This window comes from Lucilia sericata, unplaced genomic scaffold (assembly GCF_015586225.1).
Source record: "Lucilia sericata isolate MDLA Ls3-8-SP2 unplaced genomic scaffold, ASM1558622v1 Contig000003F_arrow, whole genome shotgun sequence".
NCBI lineage: Eukaryota > Metazoa > Arthropoda > Insecta > Diptera > Calliphoridae > Lucilia > Lucilia sericata.
Window position 1 is genome coordinate 842,271 of NW_023994044.1, and position 17,395 is coordinate 859,665.

General features: G+C 32.7%; 1 protein-coding gene across 6 annotated transcripts in view; it reads right to left on the bottom strand.

Moving 5' to 3' along the window:
• Window positions 1-17,395, bottom strand: part of LOC119616504 — a 41,406-nt gene that overhangs the window by 21,830 nt on the left and 2,181 nt on the right. For 2 of the 6 annotated variants that reach the window (XM_037972878.1, XM_037972922.1), the window contains exon 2: window positions 12,469-12,831. In XM_037972878.1, the coding sequence (XP_037828806.1) occupies window positions 12,469-12,646 (178 nt within the window). In that variant the 5' untranslated portion in view covers window positions 12,647-12,831. Of the gene's footprint in view, window positions 1-12,468; window positions 13,022-17,395 lie in introns of all 6 variants that reach the window. The other 4 variants (XM_037972913.1, XM_037972905.1, XM_037972896.1 and 1 more) reach the window with 4 other exon arrangements.

Sequence of the window (17,395 nt, forward strand, 5' to 3'; positions counted from 1 at the left end):
GTGTGTGTTAATTTTAATGATTACTTTACTACGACTTTTGCTGCTATAAACAACTACTTGACATGTTGTCACTGACATTATTTAAATATTTAATAACAAATTGTATAAATATTTAAATATGTAGTGCCTTTCTTTATTTTTCTTTCTTTGTTACAATTTTTGTCTTTTCATTGTTGGTTCTTTTTTTTTTTTTTGATTTACAAATAAAAAATGCGTGTTAAATAACAAATATTTTCATGACTTTGAACATACATAAATTGTAATCATTATAGACCGGAAGTAGGCAAGACATTTTTCATATATTAACTTTGAAAGTTTTATTTTTATTTTTAAATACACTTGTTACATAACTTGGATGTATGAATTTAAATAACGCTTTTATTTCACTGTTTATTGTTGTCATTTTAACTTGAATATATTTATATAGTCTACAAGTAAGAATATTTATCAGAGTACCAAATATTCTTTCATTTATCACTCACAGAAATTGCTAATTTCATTCATGTCTATTTATTACGAATGTATCGATCTATATATTCGTACATGAATATTTCTGAACCCTGATATTTATATAATAATTTTTAATAATTCAAGTGGAAAATATACTTAGATGCACAGATAGATAAAGAATGTATGACAATGTACGATGGTAATATATTATGTTTTAATGTGGATTATATGCGGATATTACATACACATATGTACATATATAAACATGAAATACTAATACAATTCTGCTACTTTATTCAAAATTTACTTTAAAAATTATAAAATAAATGTACGCGCTTCCATAGACCTTGATTTGTAATGCATTGTCAGTAGTGAACTACATACATATCTATTATATTTGGGATCAAGAAATAAAAAGGTCCTTTTTGAGGTTTTTATATTTTTTTTTTCGACATTATTACAAAGAAACTACACGCAATTATATTCTCATCTAATTTACCTTGCATGGTGATAGCGACCGTACGCTGGTTGTAGTGAAGCAGATTAGAGCCTCTAATGGTAATCGAACTCACAACATTCACACTCATAAGCTAGACCATTATCGACTAGCCGGGGCACCCACTTGGTATTCTAATTTTAAATATGGGTAATTTCGTGTCAAGTGACCCAACTTTTAAAATCGATGTCTTACGATTTGAATGAAATTGTCCAAAGGAGAATTTTTGCTAGGACCAATAGGTGAAAAGTTACACTCATTTGAATTAAACCCTGTATGATCAAAATATCCAACTTTGACCCCCTCTAAGTCCGGCAGTTCTTGACCGATAGCACTGAAAATTTTGTGTCTTACCTACTATCCAATAGTACTTGGTGCAAATTTTTCCGAATTCAATTTTTTGAGTTGGGTCACTTGACATGAAATTGCCCATATATATGTACTTCTTCTCCTTGTAACATCAAAAAATTGGAAACCCCTTAAAAAATTAGCTTTTTATCCTTTGACCCAGCTCATCAAATATGAAACGCAGGATACAATTTTTGAGAAATGTTATCTTGGAATGAATCAAGTTTTCATTTTCGGCGGGAATATCAGTACCTTAGTGTTATCCTAATGTGTGTACAGTAACCTGCATTATTGCAATATAAATTCAGATACTAGATATTTAACGAGACTCTTAAAGAGGATTAAGGCGTTGTATGCGTTTCGGATGCTTATGATAATTCAAATCCTTAATAACCTACTGTGTGGGAAGCACAGATGTATGTAGCTAATAGCTATCATATATCATACCGAAACAAGTATTAGAACACGACTAAATCCATGTTGTATATGTCACCAATGTATCAATTACGAACACCAACTTACAAACTCGTGTTTTACACTTATCAAAGACGGCGTAATCAAGACAAAAATGCGGTGGTGATCAATGACAATAAAGCTCATAAGTTACAAGTAGCTATCCATGACAGCCTAACGGTAAATCTACTACAGACAGATGACTACTAGCTCGGAATGAGATTGCTAACTTTGTTGTATTATGGATAACAAGTAACTTTATTCGATGTGGCACTGAGGGAGTCTCTCTCAAAAACTGCATTCAAGTAGTTGGAGACTTTATTTTAACGCCGGTATAGAAATCGTCCAGCTAGCATAAATTTCTTTTCAACGACAATGAGAGTGATAGTGTAGCCATTCATCAATTTCTAGGATATAATGATGCATCACTAATACATGTTGAGCAATAGATTAAAGGGCAATTAAACGAGGATACAGGAGAGAAAAGATCTTTGGATCAGAAATTATTAAAAATTTGTTATCTTAACAAATGTACTCAAAAATATATGTATGCATAATTGTTTATAAAGTAATTGTCTAAAGAAGTAAGGGCTTGATTGGAGTCAGTTAAGGACCTCCGTTGCTCTTACATGTTTTATATTGCAAATTTATTACTTACTTGCTATATCCAGTGTGCTTCGCTACCCTCATCGTAATGAAATAAAAGAAATATTATTATACATATATACATATACTTATCGGAAATATCAAAAAGTCCCCTTTTATATAAGTTTGATTTTATGATTCTAGTCTCAATATTACAGACAATTAAAAATTATAGATTTTAATTAAATCAGGATGATGCATGTTTGATTTACAACCAGAAATTCCTCGCATACAGATTTTTATACAATCAGGAAGCTGCGTGTCCAATTTTATGTTTTTAGGGTCAATATTATAGAAAATTCGAAAAGTATTAGTAAAAGAACAAAAAAGTACCAGAAAGTAACCCTTTTAAATTTTTGTTAAATCAAGATACTTATATATTCAAGATGTTTATATATTCAATATTTTAGAAAACTCAAAAAGTACCAGATGAAGTACGAAAAAGTACCAAAAGACCTCTTTTATTTAATTTCATGTTTCTAAGTTCAATATTATAGAAAATTCAAAAAGTACCAGTTAAAGAACGAAAAACTACCAGAAAATACTCCAGTTTAAATTTGCATTCACTCAAGTCCCTGATTGCGTAGTTTTATGTTTTTAGGTTCATTATAATAGAAAATTCAAATAGTACCAGTTGATGAACGAAAAAGTACCAAAAAGACTAGTTCAGTTCCAGTTTAATTTCATTTTTATAGGTTCAATATTATAGAAAATTCAAAAAGTACCTTTTGAAGAACGAAAAAGTTCCAAAAATTTTCTTTTATATTTTATCACTTACTCAGGGCGCTACATGCTTTTATGTTTCTAGGTTTAATTTTATAGAGAACTCAAAAAGTACCAGTCGAAGTACGATAAAGTTCCAAAAAGTTCCCTCTTATAGATTCTCATTTACTCCAGGCTTTAAGTGCTTAATTTCATGTTTCTAGGTTCAAATTTTGTAGAAAACTCAAAATGTACCAGTCAAAGAACGAAAAAGTACCAAAAAGTGCTCTTTTATAGATTCTCATTCACTCCGTGCTCTACGTTCATAATTTCATGTTTCTAGGTTCAATTTAATAGAAAACTCAAAAAGTACCTTTTAAAGAACGAAAAAGTACCATAAAGTTTTTATAGGACCTCACTTAATCCGGGCTCTACATGTTTAACTTCATGTTTCTATGTTTAATATTATAGATAATTCAAAAAAATCCTTTTGAAGAACGAAAAAGTAACAAAAAGTCCCCTTTTATAGATTCTCATTTACTCCGGGCTCCACGAGCTTAATTACATGTTTCTAAGTTCAATTTAATAGAAAACTCAAAAAAGTACCAGTCGAAGTACGATAAAGTACCAAAAGTCCCCTTTTATAGATTCTCATTTACTCCAGGCTTTAAGTGCTTAATTTCATGTTTTTACGTTAAATTTTATAGAAAACTCAAAAAGTACCAGTCGAAGGACAAAAAAGTACCAAAAAGTCCCCCTTTATAGATTCTCATTTACTCCGGGCTCTACATGCTTAATTTCATGCTTCTAGGTTTAATTTTAAAGAAAACTAAAAAAAATACCTTTGTAGAACGAAAAAATACCGAAAGTCCCCTTATTATTAATTTCATATTTCGATTTCAATATCATAGAAAACTTAAAAAGTACCAGCTGGAGAATTAAAAAGTACCAAAAATATCATTTGGTACTGGTGTTCCAAATAATACCCCATTAGCATATTTAGTGTTTCTAAATCTAAAAATTTTATATAAATTGGATCATTATGTTTGAATAAAATCAAATTTCCCATTTTTAACCCATTTGGTACTATTTTCCTCCCCATTAACGAAATACAAATCCTGTTCCAAAAAGTTCCAACATCGTATTGGGAGCCCGTTATTATGTATTCATATGTATAAGTTAAAAAATCAAAAACAATGTTTTATGAAAAAAGTACCAAAAATAGGTACAATTTTCACCCCTTAAACGTCCGAATATTCAAAAATTATTTCGTCAAGTTATGAAGGAGTCAAAAATATTTTTTGAGAGACCAAAAAAGTAAACTGTTTTTGTATCTTTTCTAGTTTAGGAGATATAAGGTTGCCAAATTTACCCGTTTTACCCCTTAAACATTCGAATTTCCGAAAATCCCGTCTTAGTGGATCAAACTCCTGTCCAAATTTCAGCTCTTTAGCTTCGACCGTTTAGGCTGTGCGATGATGAATCAGTCAGTGAATCAGTCAATCAGTAACGTTAGAATTTTATATATAGATAAATAAATTCGTTGGGCTTTTAGGTCAAATTCGGGAGTTCTAAAATGTGTAGGTGTCTAACAGTATCGGATTTTTTTTAATAATCGGACCTCATTTGTTCCTAGCTTCGTACGAAATCCCTTTTCAGATATTTGATTTTAATGAATAGTATTGTTAATAATAATATTTTCTAAATGATTAATGGAAGCCCTGAAAAGTAATTTAAAAATGTTAAACATGTGTTTTCTTAAATTTATTATTCTTATTCGAAGACAGCTATTAAGTTGACCAAGTTCTTATTGTATTCAATTTGTTAACCAGAATAATTAAAGGATCTGAACTATCTGAAAAAAACTAATTAATTATTGTTTGTGACTTTTTAAATGACTTTAAAAGGGAAAACCACAAAAAATGCAATGTCTTTTGAAAATATGACCACGACATTGAAAATAGAAAGAAAAATTATACCAATTATTTGTCGTTGTTTTGGTTGTACTTAATGAACAATAACGAAAATAATGAAACTAAAAAAAAAAACGTTTCAGAGGAAAACGAAAACCAACAAATTGCATTAAGAAAGTTATAAGTCAAAAGTCTCAATTTCGAGTAAAATATCTTGAAATATTGAGTTTGTATTATTGTCAAAATTCTTTAAAAAAATTTTGTTTTTGCCTTTTCTCCCTATTTGCTTTAAATTCCAAAATGTTGACAAAATGTTGCCCTTAAACTTTCTTGTTGCCCTCATGCATGTTGTGTGTGAAAATAAATTAAATTAAAGATTAAATCCCCATTAAAAAACATCTACAACTTTTCAACCGTAATTCACCTTTGTGAACTTTTTTGTCCATCTGCGGTTAAGCGTCACATGCTTGACCAAAAGCTTTTAAATACTTTTGTTGAATTTGAAAAACTACAAACAATTAATTTATTTGTTTTAGTTTTTCTTCTGGTGTTGTTGCTGTTGTTGAGAACCTTAAACAATACATTTGTTGATTACAAATAATTACAAGACTACATGTGGTTGTTGTTGCAATTGTTTTTGCAACATTTAGTGTGTAACATGCTGTGAATAAAACTGTGCAAAATTTACAAATACTTGTTGTAAATATTTTATGGAAATTGTTGTAAATGGAAGTGTAATAGTTCATGCGGAGCTCTAAAATGTAATTAATTCTTCAGTGGTTTCAGAAATGTTCATTATATTAATGCATAACAAAATTACTACCGAATGAATGGACTCTTTTATATTCATCGTCTCAAAAAAAAAAAAAAAAACAAACACATGAGCAAATGTAAATTTCTATTTCATCAGTTTCATGCATTTTTGAATTTTTGCTTTATTTTCCTCGTGTAAATAGATTTTGCAATATTTTTTGACCATTTGTTGACACAATTTAATTATATTTACGCACAGTGTTGTGCCAAAACAATCAACTAATTTTTGGTGGAAACTTTTTTAATTGACAGGAAATTAAACATGAACATATACATATGCATGTAAGTATGAATTAGTTATGATTGTATTTATCAAATATGTGAATAAAATTAATTAATTCAAATTTATGTATTTTAATTCTTACAATAAATAATTGTATTGTAAGAATTAAAACACATATAATTGTCAATAAAGGGAATTTTACTATTATTATGTCTAAAATTGTAAAAAAAGTTAAAACTCTAATACATATTTTTCAATAAGGGAATAAGAAGCTTAAATGTCATGTTCTGAAGGGTAGGGTCAATTATGAACCGATCACTATAAAGTGTTTTTAAATGATTTGTGTTCTTATAAAAGCTGTCCGTGTCGAATTTCGTCACTGTACTGCTATTATTAAACCAGTTATGAGCTTTAAAGTCATTTTCTGAAGAGGATCTTAGGGTTAATTATGGTCCGATGTCAGGCATACATCACAACATATTTTCTGGGTGGATAAAACTAATTTCTGCCAAGTTTTATTAGGATTGTTTGATAATTAACTTATTAATGGCTCTTTAAACTGTATTCCGGCGGCCCTCTTGATGAAAGACTCCATCTTGGTGTGATTGCAATCCCGGGGAAAGTGGTGCTACCAATACCTCTAGTCGGCCGGGACTATAAACTGGTGATGATCAAATGTACTCTCGGCCTTTCCTTGGAATGATTTGACATGAGGTCGATCCAGTGAACCACATAATCCGGTGCCACGGGTACCGGTAGCCCGCGGGGCAGAGTTTCGGACTTTGTCTTGTACCTGTTATCGGAGAGGTCCCTTTGGGGAGCACGTGGTGGCTGTGTCTTAAACTAAAATCGCGGAAGAGAATGTCGGTTAAAAGACTGATGCATGGAGAAGTCTATAATTCGGGATAAGTTCGGTGCTGTTGCCGATGTCAACAGACCACCCATAGAGGACGGACAGTGGGACCAAGCATTGGAAATGAGTTTGTGTTAAGTGTAGCATATATGTACATGAATGTAGGGGCATACTGATCTTACCCTCCAGCATACCAGAGTGAGTGTGTCAGATGTTGTTCTCTATTAGTGTGTCGGATGAATGAGAAATGTGCTAGGTAGAATGGTGATGGGTGAAAGGTATATTATACAAGTAATACCATTGAATTTTCCTTCCTTGTCTAGGTATGTTCAGGGAAATCTCTCTTCATACCAGATTTACCGCAGTGTGATCTTTCTGAGGAAGAACAAAGTCTTTAGCTTATTTGATAGATTCGGGTTTCGGTCTACTAAGTGCTGTTGCCGACTCAACAGAGGCCATCCCATCTGAGTGGCTGTAAATGGAAATGATGTTTTTGCATACCACCCCAGGCCGACACAGCAGATGTTCATCTTGTATTCCGAGCGCCCACTTGTTAGGGGTTAGGAGAAATCGTGGATCGATATTGCTCATTTTCAATACAAAACAAACCTTATCAATAGAGTATAAATGAGCAAAATTTAAACCGGACGGAACGGACAGACGTGAATAGATTGTCTTATAATTTAAGAAAGTCCTAGAATATATGTATATACGTTTATGGGTCTACGACCAATAAACCATCTTTTTTAATGGTGGGTATAAAAATACTAAATGTTACATTGAACTTTGTCAATGTCATGAAAGTGTGGCAGTTTTTGTTATAAATGAATGAACATATGTATGTATTAAAGAAAGGTATCCTTAATGTGAAAGTGTATTTCTTCACAAAATCATAAATTTGTTATTACAAACATTTACATATATTTTACAAGTGCGAATCAAATTTTCTTCTTTTGTGTTTCCATAAGTAAGTCCATACATCAGTGTGTATGTATGTATATACATACTGCTGAAACAAATGCCATTTGTTAACGGTATAGAAATACACGGCGTAAATTGGTAAAATAAATAAATAAAAAAGAAATTGTTAAAAGGTAGGAAATAAACTTAATACAATTATGTTGGTCTATTAGTGGTTAAACAAATTATAAATATGTAACGTGCTATTTCTACTTTCCAGCCATATTGTTCTAATGACTTTGTTATGTACATCCGAACATACTGACTGACGGGCATGAACATGGAATTGTGTTTGAATATATTCGATGCCAACCATGAGCAACTGAATATTCCATGTGGAAATGAACGAAAGGAAAAGTCAAGTATTCACTTAAAGGCAATTAACCTTTTTCTACAGCAATTTTCTATTTGTAATGTCTAATATAAAATAGAAAAAACCTGTAGAGGAAGCAAAATTTGCGTTAATTTCTCTTCACTATAAACAATTGTACTAAATTCACACAATCAGGTAACAAATTAATTTTATAATCGTCTCAACATTTGTTGATTGAGTTAATTTGTGGTCTAATAAAAGTTTGCATATTGAATGAATTAAAACACATGGAATAGCTAAACACCTCACTAAAATGTAAAAAATTCAGATTTTTTTTAGAAAACGAGGATTTGTTTTGAATCTCTCAAGTTAAGATCTCAAAAAAAAAAAAGAGTTTTATTCAATAAATTTAATTAGTTTAAGCAAATTATTTTTCAAATATTGGGTTTCGATTACTTATAGTAGACGAACAACTTACGACACAAAACACAAAATATGCATTTAGTTTGTAACACAAAAAAAATATGTTTTTTAAAAAAGCATTTTCCCAAAACACTTGAAACAACAGTCAAGGCTAAAACTATGAACTAATTACAACATAAGGAATGTTAAACACTTGTACTATGTAAGTGTGTACGAATACTAAAAGTACTAAAAAAGAACAAATAAGCAAAAAGAAAAAAAAGAATGAAATGAACCAAATTGCATGTAGTTCAAGGTAATTAAATTACAAATATTAAGAGAACTATCAACATTAGGGTTACAATCAAAAATAGGCCCTATCACTACGCGTGTCCTAATAACAAAAACATTTTTCTCTGGTCATTTTGATGCAACAAATTTTCTTTTTTGACGTTGAGCCCTATATGAAAAGCAAATTTCAATCAACGTTAATTGAATCAGTCCTTAGCAAATTTATGTTAGGATGTGTGAAAAGTTTTGATTAATTTTTATATTATTTTTCTGGAACCAGCACTGGGGGGATGACCCCGACTTCTGGCAGAGTAGATGGAGGGAGTAGTGTTTAAGGACATTTACACCGTTCTTATAAGCGAAGACACTTGAATGCTTCTTTCGACACTTGGATTTTGTATATTATGTATAGTCCAACGACTAAGTGGTGTCTGCACGATGTCAAACTTAGGGCAGGGCACCCCTTAACAAGATGGCGAAACATTCCACAATAGGACTGTATTGGATTCCAGGACATCAACAAATTCCTGGTAATACCATCGCGGACTCTCTTGCCAAGTTAGGCTCCTCGCTTGCAAGAGAGCATACCGACCCTTTTGTCGGTATACCGCTTTCAACCTGCAAACGCTCGATACGTGAAAAACTATATGAGCTTGTGCAATGCAGATGGTCGACTGAAGCCACCTGTAGATAGGCAAGGATCATGTGGCCATCTTTTCTACATTCCGAGAGATAATCTACGGAGCTTAACGGCAGTGGTAACTGGCCACTAGCCTAACTTACCCAGTAACGACTTCTGCAGGAGCTGCCAGGATGAAGAGGAAGAAGAGAGTATAACTCACTTCCTGCCTACCTAACCTAACCTATAGTCCAACGACATCGTCCTATATTTCCATGTCCAGAACATCCAGAGTTTCTGAAGTTCCTCAATATTTACACCAGTCATAAGTATAGAAGGAACAACATTAACTGTCTTGCGTTTATGTGTTAAAAAATTGAGTTGGGTCGAACATTAAAATCAACTCTATTAATATAACCTAGATTTTTAGTAGAATGTTATCAAGTCGTGGTATGCCTCACTGCCCCAATATCCAAAGAGGAATTGAATGAATAAGAATGGCAAATATTGCTGTCATCGTTAAAAGAATACAAATTAAAATTTGACATAAATGTTTATGAAAGTTAAAAATAGAGTAGGGGAAAGAACGGAGTCTCGAACTCGATTGACGAGATCTCATCTGTAACAACTTGTATAGTGCGACCTCTGAGAAAACTCGAAATAAATCGAGAGAAATTTTACCGACATTAAGTCAATCAAAATATCAAATCAATCATGCCAAAATCAATCAAACTCACCACTTTACTGTAGCCAACATAGTGAATGGCATGACATTCCTTTTTCCGAATGAAGGCTAGCAAGTCTCCCATAAAACGACATCTACGAAAGTCATACCTACAGGTAGTCATTAAGTAAATTGTTGATCTCTAATGGCAACCTGTGCCTGTTTTCTGTAACTTTCGAATCGACAAAAAAATTCTAAAAATTTATAATCGTGTTCAGTTAAAAAATTATTTAAAGCACGTAAAAGGCTCTAATATTTCAATGTTTTTTCCCGACTCGAAAGTTACAGAACACGGGCACTGTTCTGCACATTTCAAAGTTATGGAGTGTATGGTTAAACATTCCATAACTGTGGAAAGTACATAACAGATTTCTACTGGTCGATAATTTTCAGAATTATTAGCCTCTCCCTTTTTGGAAATGTTAAAAAGATTAGCTAATGAACGATCTAGCATAGAAAAGCACTGTTTTAAGACAAGTGTCAGTAATAATATGCGCTCGAAATAGTAGAGTTGGCATTGCTAGTGATACTCTTTCGAGCTCGGGCAGTAGTGGATCACTTTCCTGCAAGCAGAAATTACGTGCAAATAACTCAGCTAAAAGGTATCAACCGGGTAAATGTTTGATCACACGTGAAAGCGTAGGAATTGAAAAACTATATTTTTAACCAATGACCAAAAACAATTTCCATAGAAGCAGTAAAAGCCTTAGCACTAGGGCGCTGCTCTGTTTTGCATCTTATCAGTTTTTGATAATACTGGATCTTCAAAGCAACGGAAAACGTTTCTCATTGTGTAGCCATCGAAAGTATCCTAGGAAACATTGCAATCCTGATCACGGGAGCAATGAGGATGACGCCAACGAAGGCCCTGAATTGCTTACCAGCTGACCTGAACACTTCGAATCCTTGCATCTTAATGTAGACTATTGCGTTGCGAAACCTCACTTCGACAGACGCTTCCGTATCCGAGTTCCTGCTAGGAATTCAGTATCCGAGTCCCACTCAACTAATGGTGTAACAAATGTTTAAACTGACTGCTCCAGTTTATGGCTTTTATATTGAAAGAATACTTTTTGGCAGAGATATCTGCTGTCAAGCGAGTCGCCAACTGGCTGAGGTTTTATCAAATATCCGGTGATATATGTATATATACGGGCAGCAAAGCTGCGATCACAAATCATGCTGGCGTTTTTACGACATTTAGGTTAACCGAAGAATGGCGGGTATCTCTGAGGGAGATAGCGGGACATTCCAGGATAAGCAGAGAATATTGTTTCGACTTTGCTACTCTATCTTGTTTAGATGAGCTATCCTAAACTTTGTGAATCAAACCGGCTGGTTTAAATCTGGAAGTAGAGAGTAATACTTAAATAGACCCCTACGACCACTAGGGTATCACAACGGGACCACAACTAGGTGGACCCATGGGAGCTATCTTTCTTACCTAAACCTAACCTTGATACTTTTTGATGTATTTCCTAACGTTTGCTCGTATTTCTTAACGTTCATGGAGGCTTATCTAAAAGCTGCTAAATCAACAATAACCACAAGTAGCTTAACCATGCTGTCTGCTTGTAAATCGAAATCCTCCATTTATGGCGTTGGTAAGTTTGCTACCGGTTGGGTACCTCTGTCCGTTATTAAAAGTAAAAAGTTGCCTGTTTACTTTTTGTTGAAAAGTCTGCCACTTTGCTTTCGTCGGGACACAATACTGTCTCCCATGTTGTGCACAAGGGGAACCATTGATCATGACGTTGGGTTCCTCTCTACGCTAGAAAAGTCATTGAACTTGATGCCGGAATCTTCCAGTGACCCCAAACTGTTCGCCCTTGGCACAAAACTGCCTGGGCATTTGTCGAAGAATGTTCATTCGATACGCTGCCAACGACTAAACGTTCAAAAAGGAACGCCAACCGTTATTATCAATAGGCCATTCATTAAGCTTTATCGACTGCTGCATCAGCAACGGGACCCTATTGTATAGAGACTTATTATCTGACCTTAGCTTCCTACATATGTACGTATCGTTGTATTCAGTTTTGTAGAATATAATAAATATTTAAATCAATAATCGTCAATTAGGTGTTTTAAATCTCTACTTAAGTATTTGTTAAAAGCAAAATACGTAAATGAGGTAACAAACAATTGTAAACTAAGGCATAAATACTTATTTATTTATGAAATACATACAAGTATCTACACGGTATGAATAGTATTTTAGTATAAAATTCTTTAAAATATTTATTAAATAATGTGCACTCACCCGATAATGTTATGCACATGCAACAGAATATTAGCAACACTTTCTGCGGCATAGTTAAGCACGTGAAACATTGCATGTTAAAATCAGCTGCTGCTCTTCTTCTAGGCGACGATGATGATGATGAATTTGATGATTTTGTAGACGATTTCGAATCGTCATGTGTTAAACGAACATACATTTTAAATTTCTTTTAAATGAATCTTTTTAGACCAATTTATATTTATGTGATATTTTTCACTATTTAACAGTTTAACAGGCAGTTTATTTTATGTTTTTTATCTAATTTAATTTATTTTTATTTATTTTTTTGATAATTAAGTGATTGGCAGAGCTTGTATTGTATTTTAACAGATGAGTACTTTTCTTTTTGTTGAGAAAAATTTACAAGTAAAAAAGAAATTGTCAATTGAGATTAAACGATAAATTTCTTTTAATTTAAGAATTTGTATTTTTTGTTCATTTTGCAGTTTCTACTATAAGTAGATGAGTGTGTGTGTGTTTGACGTGGCATGAGAATCAACGAGAAATTTATACAAAATGTTAGTTAATATATCTAAATATTGGGGATGAGAAGAATAGAAATGTTTTTTGGTAATGATATTAAAATAAATTTATCTAGAAAATATTTTGAATAGAATAATTGGCATCCATGTATTCAAAACTTATGTAGAAAGTTATCGAAAACCCTTTATCGTAAAGTTTTAAATATAGAAAATTAATCCAACATAAACATGCAAAAATCGTACACAGAGGGAAAAAGAAATATACACGCCTGGTACCAAATTGACACCAAACTGTTTATAATGTTTCAATAACATCCGTTGCCAAAGTATATACAAACGTACGACAACACTATGAAATGTTGACAACATTGCAACAATTCGTTGCGAAATCTAAATTTTATCCACATCCGTTGTCAAACAAACAATCCGATGCCAATAGTGAGCTTACCACGTTTGTTAACATTTAGACAACGGATGCGTAAAAAATTTAGATTTCGACAACGAATTGTTGCAACGTTGACAAAGTTGCGTTGTCAACATTACATAATGTTGTCTTACGTATGTATATACTTTGACAACGGATGTTATTGAAAAATCAGAAAATCTTTGGTGTCAATTTGGTACCAGGCGTATATATTTCTTTTTCCCTCTGTGTATAGATCTTTGTATTTGTATTGTTGATATTTCGGAAGAATGAGGTGAAATGGAAGATTTCTCAGGAAAATTTTTTGTAAATTTTAGTTTTAAAAAGAAAATTGTCTTAAATAAAACTAATAAACTTGGGGGAAAAAATTAATTAATCAATCAATATAAAGAAGGAAACTAATGAAGCTTAAAAATGCAGACCAAAACTTTTTATCATATCTAATAAATTTTAAACATCTGCACATCCAAACATTTTTACAAACACACACACTTACATAAATACCACAGTCATAAATTGTTGAGCAACAACAACCACAACAACAATGAATGAAAAAAATAAAGAATATAATGACAAAAGAAGAATTAAATGAAAATCGTTTATCTTTAGCTGATAAATTACAAATGTCTTTTTGTTTGTCTGTCTGACTACCTACGTCTCTCTCTGTTTTCCTTGTTCTAAATCTTATTAGTTTGTCGAGAGCAAAAAATAAATTGAGGAAGAAAATGCAGAAAATATGCGGATAAAATTGACACACTGATCAGAAAGGAATTGTTTTTGTTTCTCCTTATTTTCCTTTATTTTGGTCGTGTGAAACACACGTTCGCTCAAACACACAAATAAACACACCACAGCAGACATGGTGACAGACAATGAAGAGGGCGTTAGGAATTGCAAGGCAAAGAAAATACTAAAGACAACAAGAAATTAAAACAGAAAAAAAAATTACAAAAACAATTCTCAATTGTTTTTCATAATGATGTTGTTGGCTGGCAAATGATTCTGAAGATGTGGCAAATGATGGTGACGATGTTTTGTTTATTTGTGTTCTTTACAATAATAAACAAAAATAACAAAAACATTTCTTTGGGGAGACAACTCCTTTCCATTTCTGTTCTACATTTATATGTAACACTCTGTCTGTGTGTGTGTGTGTGTGTATGTTTATTTTGGCATCTTCTTAAAAGCCAACCAAATTTTCGCTTGGTTAAACTCTTTACTTTTGCTGACGTTGTTATTGCTGTTGTGTCGAGTGTTCATGTGTATGTGATGCATTTGTGAGAGAGTTGAGTGAATTTGTGCAAGTGTCAGTATTATCATCGTGGCGTGAGTTGTTGTAAAAATATTTAGTGAAAAGTGTATAAACGCGATGCTGTATTTACTGCTATAATAAATTTAAACAAAATGGTTGAAAAAAAAAGAATAAACTACGATGGTTGAAGTCTTGGCTTCATTTCCACTTATACAAATGGCCAAAAGAATATTACTGAGTGTTTGTGTCTGTTTGTAGATCAGTTTGTTCCCTGCCAGCAATTTTGTAGTCGACTACGAGAAAAATACACTTCTAGTTTACTTTTACAGACTGACTATAAGCTAACTACAATGTAGTGCAGAGCTATCCCGAAATTTTGTATTTGGCAACGTAAAGAACCGACTTTTAAATAATAACTACAAGCTAACTATAATGTAATGCAGAAGTGCCTCAAAATTATCTGGAGAGAATTAATTGTATTTCAACATGTTTTCTCTTATTTCTCTATTATTATAATTTTATTTGTTAACTTTGACTATAAACGAACAACAATGTAATGCAGAAATGTTCCAAAATTTGGTATTTATTAACGTAAACAACCGACTTTTAAGGACTAGCTACAAGCTAACTATCATATAATGCGGGAGTACCCCAAATTATCTGGAGAGCATTTTGTTTCGACAAGTTTTCTCATGTTTCTTTATTATTTGGTATTTTGTTTTACATTTTTGTCATTTTCTTGTATACGTTGTGAAATTAGAGTCAGTAAATTGGAAAAATGAATTATGAAAGGTTAAATATTTCAAAACTCGGTCCCTAAATTCTAAATTCTGCTGATTAATACTGTAAATATAATATATTAACAGTTAACATTACACATAACATTTTAGAATTTATTTTAGATTTGGATCAATGGGAATCATGGAAATAATGAACAAATCATTCATAATTTTATGGATACCGGTGTTATTATTAGTTCCCCTGCAGAAAACTGATGTCTATTAATTTTAACGAACTAATATCATAACTTGTATTAAAGCGAAATGTAATTTAGATAACTAGAAGTTAAATTTTAAATATATTTAATTAAAATGTAATTAATTAATACAGTAGGGAATACAAAAGAAAACTATTACTTGACTTTTCTGCAACTAACTTTAAGTTAGTTAATAAAGAGTTACCTTTAAGCTAATTTTTTAGTAACTAACTTTAAGCTAGTTGAAAAGTCATGCAGAGTCGGACAATTGACTACTGCGTAGGACATAGCCATGTTAAAATAGTCAGTTGGCTCCATTAAGAATAATCCAAGAATCAACCATAACTAGTTGATGAAAAAGTCTGCTTATAATGCATTTAAAGTTAGTTGAGTTGCTGGCAGGGTTATTAAAAAAATTGTATATTGTTGTCATTAAAAGGAATATTTTATAGTTTATTATCTTATTCTTTCATTGTAAGTGCTCTGAAAGAGGCTAAACCAAATTGTTTCACCTAATTCTTATATTATTTAATGTGAAATCAGATCAGGCTTAGGGGGTAATGATTTCCGAAAGTAATTCATTTCTTCTGCCAATACATAAGAGTTTTATGTATTCTATTTTCCGTCAGATGAAGTGAAAGAATTCAGGACTCTTGAATGCTTCTTTCGACACTTGAAAATATGTTTTTTTTCAGCGGATATCGAACTGTATTCTCATGCCCAGAATATTAAGGTTTTCAGAATCCTTAAATATCCCAGATGCGGTAATGCAATATTGTTTCTTATGTGCGTTAAAATTGACTTCATTTGCACGATTCTATTCAGAGATACTAAGTCCTGGTTGAGCGATTTATTCATGTTTTGCCACATTTGTCAATCTTCAAAGGGCTTGGCGTACAATTAAATAAATGGAAAGCTTATATTTCCACATTGCACTGACATTACTGACACTATAAGCTCATCACCCTAGGTGAGTTCTTAGGCAATGCTGATTGATGCCTAAATCAAGTGCAATTTTGGTTGTCCATAGCACCATTGAAAACATACTAGAAATACTATGCTGGCTTATTTTGGGGCAGCAGATGAAACAAAAAAAGGGAAAGATTTGTCATCATACACTTCCACCGGGCGAAAAAGAGATGCTGCTCATTCCTCTAGTCTGTCGGGACTCGAATCTCGAAGTGCTTTACGTGAGTACCTACCGTGTTGGCCTATCTCACGGTGGTCTTTTTCAACCACTGTGTGAGCTTTGTAACGACTCACCACCTCCCCGTTTACAACCACACAGATGGGATGGCCTCTGTTGAGTCGACAACAGCACCTAGAGGCGTAACCGGTACACCGAAGTACGAAGTAGTCTGTCGGGACTATAAACTGCTGGAGTCATATGTATACTCGACGTCATATGTTTATATGGAGCCTTATAATCTGATATCACGGGACTCCGAAACTCTGCCTTGTACGCAGATCCCGATTATTTGGAAGGCACCTTCAGGGTCGTATGCTTTAAATTCGCGGTAAGAGAACGTCGGTTAAAAGACTAATACATGGTAAAGTCTATAATTCAAGATAAGTTTGGTGCTATTGTCGAGACAACAGATACCCCTGAGAGAAGTGACTGTGGCACTGAGCGTTGGAAATGAGTAAGTGTCAAGTGTATATGATACGCGCTGGATGTGGGGGTATGCGAGCCTCACCTATCCATTTGCCTAGAGTGAGTTTTTTTATAATGATATTAGGTTTCATATACAGGTGATACCATTGAATTTTCC